General features: G+C 41.8%; 1 protein-coding gene across 1 annotated transcript in view; it reads right to left on the reverse strand.

Moving 5' to 3' along the window:
* Positions 1-10,553, reverse strand: part of LOC111963272 (steroid hormone receptor ERR2) — a 64,147-nt gene extending 53,594 nt beyond the window's left edge. The window contains exons 1-2 of the mRNA XM_023986604.2: positions 10,080-10,553; positions 5,559-5,627 (exon numbers count right to left, since the gene is read on the reverse strand). Coding sequence (XP_023842372.1) covers positions 5,559-5,627; positions 10,080-10,129 — 119 coding nt within the window. The 5' untranslated portion in view covers positions 10,130-10,553. The remainder of the gene's footprint in view (positions 1-5,558; positions 5,628-10,079) is intronic.
* Between the last annotated feature and the right edge of the window lie 496 nt (positions 10,554-11,049).

Genomic DNA, 11,049 nt, shown 5'->3' on the forward strand with positions numbered 1-11,049 from the left:
ATCATTTCATCTCAATGTAGGAAGAAAGTCTAATGGTGCTCGTTCAGAAAAAGAATCAGCAACCATCAAATCTGTCATCAAGAGCATTAATCGTTGGCAGTGGATGCCTAATGCCTAATCATAAAGAATTGTGTAAGACATATCCCACACACATTGTCTAACAGCCTTAACAGGCTTTCCATTTCCTGGCCTAAACCACAGACGCAGAGACCTGGCTCCAGCTGTCCCACCACACAATACTGTTCTGGAACCAGCACAGACACACCACCCTGTCTACCAGGCCAAAGGGCAACTATGACCAGCAAGGGAACAATATGTGTAATATCAAACTGGTCCACACATACATTTCTGGAAATATAGCTAATGCACAGAGCGCATGTCTAGGGTAAAAGACACTGCATTGACTCTGCAGTGTGTGTGTATAGACTACAAACAGAGGGAAATATTATCGTAAAGGGTTAAGCCTGTTTAAGGCAGACCAATGTAAATCACAGGTTTAGACACAGTGAGAGTACAGGGGGACAGAGGCAAGGAGCCATGCATGAAATTACTTCATTAATCTTCCTCTGATAGACTGTCTTGTTTAGGGGGGAACCTCTACCTGCTTCAAACAAAGAGCCTGTCCTGCCACTACCATAAATTATCCTCTTCATCAGAGGAAGGGCCAAACACACACACAGACAAATATACAAGGTTAAATTAACCGGGGCAAAATTAGCGAGTTTATCAGTTGTCCAGAACAATTTAACTGCAATCAAATCTGTAAATGTTTATACAGGCTCACACATAAACAGCACATATACACACTGTTGAGATCCAAATATGTTGTCAAATATGTCACACTGAAACCATGTGAAATGTTGAACATATATAGTTTGCTGATAATCGACACTGATAAAGAAATGTGAAAGAACAAAATACGTTTAATATTGTTAATTTCACTAAATGGGTTGTTTGTTTGTGGCATCTTTGAGTCAAACACAAGTACATTTTTGTCTCTCATTTAACGAGCAACAATCAACAATGTAATATATGGCGCCACCAACTGCTGGTCTTCTTCCAGGGCTACTGTATGTGGTGGTGTGGTAAAATTAAACCAAAATGCTCGAGGGGGTGTGGTATATGGCCAATATACCACGGCTAAGGGCTGTTCTTAATTACGACGCAACGCGGAGTTCCTGGATACAGCCCTTAGCTGTGGTATATTGGCCATATACCACAAACCACCGAAAGTACATTTTTGTCTCTCATTTAACGAGCAACAATCAACAATGTAATATATGGCGCCACCAACTGCTGGTCTTCTTCCAGGGCTACTGTATGTGGTGGTGTGGTAAAATTAAACCAAAATGCTCGAGGGGGTGTGGTATATGGCCAATATACCACGGCTAAGGGCTGTTCTTAATTACGACGCAACGCGGAGTTCCTGGATACAGCCCTTAGCTGTGGTATATTGGCCATATACCACAAACCACCGAGGTACCTTATTGCTATTATAAACTGGTTACCAACGTAATTAGAGAAGTAAAAATAAATGTTTGTCATACCTGTGGTATATGGTCTGATATATCACGGCTGTCAGCCAATCAGCATTCAGAACTCTAACCACCCAGTTTATAAGGTCCTTTAGACCATTATAGAGCCACACAGGGCCGCTCCCCCAGGTCTCTACCTGGTCTCTCCCTGGTCTCTTCCTGGTCTCTACCTGGTCTCTTCCTGGTCTCTACCTGGTCTCTCCCAGGCCTCTACCTGGTCTCTCCCAGGTCTCTCCCTGGTCTCTCCCTGGTCTCTCCCTTGTCTCTCCCAGGTCTATCCATGGTCTCTACCTGGTCTCTACCTGGTCTCTCCCTGTCGCTAGCTGGTCTCCCCCGTGGTCGTACTGGTCTCTACCTGGCTCTCCCTGGTCTCTACCTGGAACGCTCCCTGGTCTCTACCTGGAAGCCTCCCCTGTCTCACCTGGTCTCTCCGTCTCTAGCTGGTCTCTCCCTGGAAACTCCCTGGTCCTCTCACCTGGTTCTCCTGGTCTCTAGCTGGTCTCATACCTCTCTGGTTCTCCAACCTCCCTGGTCTCTACCTGGTCTCCTGTCCTGGACTTGCCCTGGTCTCGTCTGCCTCCCTGGTCTGAACCTCCCTGGTCTCTACCTGGTCTCTTTCCTGGTCTCTTCCTGGATCTCTCCCTGGTCTCTTTCCTGTCTATCCAATCGTCTCCTACCTGGTCCTTTCTCCTGGTCTCTAGCTGGTCCTCCCTGGTTCCTCACCTCTTTACAGGCTCATCTCCCAAAACCCTCCTCTCCTTCCCCCATACAGTGGTGTCCTAACTATCGCCATTCACGCAATAAGTGAAACGGAGGTTACATTTTATTGGGCACTGGATACACACATATAAAAGCGGCAAGCACACACACAAACTTAGTACACACACCACCACACAAACACACACCCACACACACAGCACTCCCACAACACACACACACACACACACAACACAACACACACACACACACACACACACACACACACACACACACCACACACACACACACACAACACAACATTCTGTAGCACAAACAGAAAACACACCCACACACGACACACCTGTATACACAAACAAAACACGCCAACACACACACACACACACACCACACACAACACACACACACACACACACACACACACACACACACACACACACACACACACACACACACACACACACACACACACACACAACACACACCACACCCACATACTGTATACACAAACAGAAACACACACACACACACAAATATGCACGGACGCACAACAACATTTACAATTGAAAAACTGTCAGATACTGTATTATGCCATAAGCATATAAAAACACAACATAAAGTATGACTAGCTTACACCTTCCATAACATATGCAGTAGCCCTTGCCAAGCCATCCATCCTCCCTCTACGTACCCCCTACAGCATCATGTACGTCCATACCTCTGCTATGACATTCTAGAAATGAAAGCAGAGAGGCTTCTCTCAGGCAGAGAGCGTGATGAATAAAGATTTACATTATAATGCACTCTGGTTTACTGAGACACTCACAGGTCAGCACACCACTGAGAGAGCGACAAAATGCCTATATAATGTACTTTGATTTACGTAGAGAAGATATCACCTTGACATTGAATAAAAACAAAGAAATGAAATAGACGTGGTAACCTTCCTAAGAGACAGAACCCATAAAAAGATCACAGTGTGAAAAATACACAATATCCAGAAATCTCATTACCCAATGTTTAGCACTAATATTATAAAACTCTAAATTGACAATTTAACTGAAAACAAAAACAAAAATATTCCCATCCATTTTGTAAAATGACTGCAAAACATATTGACATGGGCCCTACCAAATAAACACATCAATAAATGTTCCCAGTCACCACAGTGAAACTAGGCCCACATACTGAGGCAGAGAGTGGCCAGTAGTCAGCCTGCATGCTAGGATGTTAATGGTTGGTGATCGGTCAGTCAGAAGTACCGGCCCCAGGGCAGGCAAACAGGGCAGTTCTCTCTCTCTGGGAGAGACAAATGCACAACGCAACAGCAGGGGTCTGACAAGTATGTATGTACGCACCCTACATTTTCAAACCCTTTATTTTAACTCCTGAACTTGTAACTTTAGTGTCGCTCCTCATCCAAGCTCATTTATGCTCTTGTTCAGACAGACCTACAACATATCATCAGAACCTCCTACAATACTCCATGCCATCAGTCTGCCTGGGTGGGAAGGACAGAACAGGGCAGAGTAGAGCAGAGTAGGGCAAAGAAGAACGATGAGGCAAATGGCTCTTAGTCTAACAGCTGTTATGGCTGCGATGCCTGGGAGAGCTGGGCGGGCTGGGCGGCAGAGGCCGTGTACAGTCAGTCCGTCCATACTTGGTTAAGCTGTCAGTAAGAATCAGAACTGCTATTGTGACGGACGGTTTCAATATTGATTTCATAAATAAACAGAGCTAACCATCGATCCTAATGTTATTTTGCATTTCAATTACTGCTCAGAAACATAACCTTCAAASGACTGGCCGCTCAATACCAATAACATTCACTGATAAACGCCCGCATAGCCACCCACTCCACGTCACGCTTTTAACCAAGTGTAAATTAGCGGACTTAGCATTTTCCCTCCATTACATTTAAGACAGAGCGTATCGAAAATCTCGAAAATTATTGTTCAGTCTCGCGTCCATTGGGCGGCACAAAAGACGCAAATACAGACAGAGAGAGGAATGAATGAAAACAGACAGATGACGAGATGAGTAACACACCAAACCAAAGAAAGATCTTCAATGATTAAACTATAACTGGATAATCACACTCTAACCACATATTCACTGTGCAGTGAATATTAGTAAAACATATGTAATTACAGCTGTTTATCCCAATGTGTTAGAAAAACAAATCTTGGACTCTGAAATCGTATATTCTCATGAGAACTAATAATGTATTATAATATTCAGAATGCAGTTATTATGTTTTTATACTTTTTCCACAGCTTCTCTGACAGTCCTCCATCTGAGCCTCCTTATGTGTGTGTGAATCAAGAGGAGCCTTTCAGTGTTGGAGCAACAGAAAGAAGTGCTGACGCACCGTGTCAGTGATAGCACTTCGCTGCCACAAGGTTGTGAGAGTAGCCCACGTAGCTAGGCTAGCATTATCCTCCTAGACTAATGGACCTGGTTATTTTTAAACAGATTCTCACACTGCAGTGAAGGTGTCCAAGGTTACCGTGGCCAAAATCAGGAGGGATGACTGGTGACGTTTGGTGGTTTCAGTGCAGTTGGATGTCGTGAAACGGTCAAAGTGACACGTGGCTCATTACAGAAAAGACTAGAAAGGCCAAACACTGCATGAGCTCGTATGAGTCATGGTATCCAAAATAAAGCTGTCATTTTAGAGTGTTAACAATGGGTGTTACAAACAATTATCGAGGTCTTCTGAGATAAACTGTATCAGTACACACACTTCACATAAACAGTCTGTAATCAAAAGCAAAATGATCAAAGAAACATCAAACAAACAGGAGTTGAAGTCCACCTAGTTCAGTAAAAACCATGCTCTATACCATATGTCTAGGAATTTATCATCTTTATTATGTATTCTACAAGGAATAAGTAAGCATCTCAATGAGGCCCTAGTTAAATGGGACCCAGGATGCTATGTTCAGGGAAGGTGAAGTAGATGGTTAATTTAGTTTGAATCTCAATACTCTGTCCTTATATTCTGTCCTGCCTAGTTAACTGGAGGATAAGGATGCATGAAGGGCCAGAGCGGGGAAGAGTGAAGGGTGACACTGCATGTGAAGGTGTAAGTGAAGTGCTGTGAAGAGCTTCCCTTTAATAGCATATGTAAGTAGCCAACAATTACAAACACACAGAAAAAAAATGGAGAGCAGGGAGGGTCAATCCACTCTGCATCCCTTAACGCCCTAGGGGCCGGGGGCAGCACCCCCCACCCTCCCTGAACAGCCTGGTCTGAGTGACATGTTTACAGTGAAAGAAATGATACTCATATGCAGAGCTTACCAGAAATGAGAAGGCTCCAGTGTGGCCAGTGGACTGAGTAATCGCCCTAATGAATTGGACAACGAAGCCCTGTTGGTACAAGGAGATGCATTTAGAATTGTGTGACAAATGTAATTTAAAACATTAGGTTTTTCTTAAAAGACACGTTTCCCCCGACACCTCCCCTTAAGTGCAGAGGGAGAGAGACAGGAGGAAGGTTGGAGCGGGCCGGGGGAACAGCGGTGGTCACCGGGACTGGCTGTCTGCAGTGGCCACAGCAACCACAGGCTCCTAGCTCTTAGCGGGGTGGCCGTTCTCGGCCAGGAGCCTCTTCTGGTAATGTATTCTGAAACCAAATTACCGTAAACTGATCCCATCTGGATAGTGTCTGTGCAGGGCTGCTTTGGTTACCCGGCACTGCCTCTACCCCGCGATAGCATCTCCATGAAGACAGCAAAAATCTGATTAACCCAATAACACTGAAACACTTGGTCAAAGACCAAAGAGCTTTTAACTTAAGATACACTAATGCAATTCCCTCGCCTTGTTCTCTGAAACCTAATCAGAATAAAGAGAGAAGGGACAAGAAGGAATGTTAGAGATGGGTATTTTACTGAGCCTAATGTAGCAACCTGGATCGGATTAATCGCTGTGTGGTAAGTTTTGCTTTTGTGAAAATTCATCCGAAAGCTCTCATTCCCTAAATGGAAAATGGACATGTAGAATATGGCTGGGAGGAGCAGTGAGGGTGTTGATGGAACATTAAGGGATGGAAAGGAATCCTGTCTCAATCGGCTGCCTGCCGCTCAGAGTGCGTTTGCTAGCGAGACCAGATGAACTCAAACTGACAATCCTCAGCATTGGCTGATTTCTGAGCGGCGCTGAAACAGCCAGAGCAATAGGAGAGCAACAATAAGCCTGTCTGACTGCCATATGTTACCTCCTGCCGTCTGAGCCAAGAGAGACTTCAACTTAAACGAATCAAGTGCTGTGAATTACGGCTTACTATCCACACCAATCTTGCTGTACGTAGCTTACTATGCATCCCAATCGAGAAGGGATAATAAATATCGAGCAAACTTGAAGCTGTGGAGAGAGGTGTCTTAAAGAACATATCACGTCAAAACTACTATTGCTCTTTTTGAGGTAAAATGTATTTGGGTGACAAATTCAAACGAGCAGTAATACTAGGCTATACATACCTCTCCATATTGTCTGAAATAAAAATCTGTCACTGTCTCAATCCTATTCCTACTGTAGTAGGCAGTCATTCAGGCACCCAGGTCAATCTATAGAGTAGTATAATAATACACTGCTTCCACATCACTGCTCTGGATCTGCTAATTACACGGTGCACAAACGTCCCAGTAATCGCAGCAACCAAGCACCGGAGACACACACCACGTCACACCACACCACGCCACACCACACCACACCACACCACACCACGCTGGGGGCTGAAAATACTGCTGTCCACAGACTAAGCAGATGGACTACTAGTGAACAGATAACAACACACTGGAAGCTCAATGCAAATATGTCCTATAATGAACAACACTGCATTAGTTAGTATGAAACGCAAAGACAAAATTTGTGGCATTAGCAATAATTGTATAGATGTTGACCGAAGTTATTTTCATTAGAAAGTCTTGAATCTTTTGCACGATGCTTCTACTTTAGGATTAACTGATATGTGTAATGAATATCAAAAAAAATATTTATTTAAATTATTTAAAATCAAATCAATCAAATTCAACTTAAGAGGATGATAAATAGTGTTAGATAAATAACTAAATTAATTCAATGTGATTTAAGAAAAAGATAACAGCTCACTGATTTATGCATAAAAAATCTTAAACTGATTTATGTTTGAGATATTGCCAACCATTGCATGTCAAAACATCTACTGTTTGTAATTACCTCAACACATGACTAAAGCGGTAATAAGTGTTTTGTTTCCTAATGTCATTTTTACATGCACATATGTCTGACACCTATATCATAGAAAACAATAATTCTGTCAAACCTATAATTAAATATGGAGTTATATATTTCATTTACAGGCATGACCTTTTCTATATCACAGAAGAGAAGGGAACACACGCTGTCTCTACTTCATATGTGATATAAAATAAAACATGTAAAATACAGTCAGCATTTTGAATGCCAGCAACCCCTTGCAGTTATATTTTCTGTGTACATTTCTAATGACAATTGATTGTCTTATAAATGTTACATGAATGGAAGAGTGTTAACACAACATTGAGAGAAATTCATATTTGTATCTAGGAATCTTATTCTACTTAATGATATGTTATATGTATACTGTGTGTATATGTTATATTACATGCAATAAATAAATTATTACGCATAATCTACTTGTATTATGAAAGCAAAACAAAGTAACGCTTTGCCTAAGTTAACCACTAACACTACTTTACTGTTGTACATTGTGTTCACATTTCCAATAAAACCCTAGATCGTTATATTGCACGTTTCTGTTGAAATTACACTCTTGCTACAATGATCTTAAATTCAACTTTCCCTATAGGAAATATAATGTCAGTCAACTGTAAATAGACTGCATTTAATCATTTCATTTATGCATCTCATATTGGCTACAGTGCTTATAGTGAATCACCAGCAAACTAGGTTAGATTGCCAGTTTTTAACAATTGGAAGAAAATCATAAAAATATATACATGACAGACACATTTTGTGGAGGAAAATGGCATTTTAAAGGTCTTTGAGTGTAAAAAAACTCAGTAAACTGACTATGTCAACGTCAATACAATTCAATTGATCTTAAATATGTCTCAGTAGTTATTATATAGTTATTGTATATTATGATGAGCATGTTTATGTTACTTTGACCCTTTTCCACGGAGGTGTATCTAAAAGGCAGAGTTGTATAAAACCTCTGTAAAAAAGATTAGGTAAAACAAAGGAGATTACAACAGTGTGTCTAAGGAGTTAATGAGTTTACTAGGAAATGTGTCTTTTCTCTCTCTGAGCAGTCAATGGTTAAAACTCAAACTAGAGTTCTTGAAAACAAGTGAGTGAATCCTTAGGCTGTCAGAACAATTCAACCATGTTCCTCTTTTGCATGACATCCCATTGATAATGTCTGTGCCTGTATTGCTTTGAAATTCTATACATGCAAATCTACAAATCTCAACTACTTCAATTTATTAATCTCTATCGTATAAATCTTTCAGCAGACATGCACGGTACCTTTAAAAAAAATCATAATCCAGCTACAACAACAGACACATTTGGCTGATTAGATTGTTATGTGGAAAGAGTTATGGGTTGAAATAATGACTGTCTTGAATACTACATGAGGGTTTCACAGCAAGTAGAAGTAATTGAATCAACAGCACATGATAATGCTTACAGACCTTACAAATGAAAAGATTGTCACCGCTGAATGAAATATTGGGCATTAAATGTATATTCGCAAAAGAAAATATCACAACTTCAAATAACAGACATCTGTCCTATAAATTGATATTAAAACATACATGTATAGACATCTAGCTGTTGTATTTTTACAACACTTTCTAAAGCAGATAAATAGGACTGGATATACTTTCCTCGTCTTTTTTCAAGTAATAATAGCAGTAAGCTCCTCAAATGTACTGAACAGTACATGCTATAACATAAAACAACCTCTTACATGTCAACAACAAATTCATGTATAAAAGAAGAACTGCATTTAGATATAACAGGTTACTTTGAGTAAACCCACAGCTAGAGAGGGGCTTCTTAGACAGGCAGCCTGGCATCCTGCTGCCTGGGATGGAGCTGCCTGATCACTGGGGTTACAGGGTCCTTTCACATGTTTTCCCCCCAGACGTACAAATATTGCAGCGTGTAAATTCATCCTCCCAATTCCATGAATTCACTTTAATCTAATCACCTTAAATGTATTCTGATTCTGCTAGGGTGGCCGTCCGGCCAGGACAGGGACAGAGAACAAAGCCATCCTAGAACAAGCTGCTAACCCAACAGGACACGTTCCCTCTATTCTTTAGGAAAAACATACGCACGTTGCAATGAGCCACTCTTAATTGATCGGCCATGCTCTTAATGAAATGTGCACAGAGTGACACACGGCTAACAATGTGTAATCTGAACACAACCACAGACACCTGCCCTGTTGCTTTAGGATATGACTGGCAGGAGACAGTCCTGTACGAATTAACAGCCATTCAAAACACATATATATATATATATATAGAGAGAGAGAGAGAGAGAGAAAGAGTCAGATAGTGCATATTAGTGTGTATGTGTGTGTGAGTGTGTGTGTGAGCAAGAGAGACAGAAAAAAGCGCAGTGCATCTTTACTACAGCAGTAAAAAGTTCAACGATTGGCAGGACCTTTGTAACGGAAACAAATGCAGGCACTTCTACAAGAAAACACAAAGAGAAAGAAGGAGAGAGGAGAAAGAAAGATTGCAAGAGGGGAAAAATGCTATATCCAACATCACAAAAGAAGGGTATGTTAAAAGGAAGGTTGAAAGAAAGAAATGCACCTACTGGTTATGATAGCTGAGAGGGTCTGGCAGACAAAGTTCTGAAATGTCCATCAGTCCAGTTTTAGCATTCCAGGAATGAGAAGAGGAAGAGGAAATAGGAAACAATTGAGACCCGCTTCTCTCCCAAAATGACAGCACAGCGCCCTCAGAGAGAACGGTGAAAAGCCCCTCCAGCACTACTCCCCCCAGCCTGCACAGGTATGCTCGCTTCTGATTGTGTGTGTATGAGTTTGTGAGTAAGAGAGTGTGTGTCTCTGTCTGTATGTGTGTGTGGTTGTGTGTGTCAGTGCGTATATGAGAGAGAGAGGAGTGGGAGAGAGAGAGAGAGGGAGCGAGAGAGAGAGAGTTAAAGGGGGGTGAGAGAGAGGTAAAGGGGGGTGAGAGAGAGAGAGCGAGAGAAGCGCAGGCAGCGGCGGATGAGCGCTAAGATGGAGAGAGCATGAGAGAGGGAGCGAGAGGAATGACTCTTTCCATGGTCAGGATAGGGCTCTTTAAGACTCAAGGGCTTGATGAATATGGAACAGCTGCTGTTGGCTGGCTCCGAGGGGCAGGACTTAAAGCGACAGAGGGACCAGCAGAGCATGAGGGAGGAGGGAACCACACGCTCAATACCTAGCTCGCTCAATCGTGCACTCCGCTACACACAAACACACACACATACACACACACACATACTCACACATACACACACACACACACACACATACACAAAGCCACTGTCATTCAAACAGGCAGATAAATACACTTTACATTAGAACATGAATATGCAAATAAAAGAGCTCACACTACACACTAAAACAAGTTGAAAAATACACCAACAAAAATATGACTACTAAAATCTCACATGCAGTTCACTGTGTGAATGTTTAAAATAAAGAATAAATAAATGAGTGTCTGGACATGCCCTATTGATGTTGAAATATCAAATCAAATCAACAAAAAAATTGTCACATGCGCCGAATACAACCTTA

This window comes from Salvelinus sp. IW2-2015, linkage group LG4q.2 (assembly GCF_002910315.2).
Source record: "Salvelinus sp. IW2-2015 linkage group LG4q.2, ASM291031v2, whole genome shotgun sequence".
Taxonomy (NCBI): domain Eukaryota; kingdom Metazoa; phylum Chordata; class Actinopteri; order Salmoniformes; family Salmonidae; genus Salvelinus; species Salvelinus sp. IW2-2015.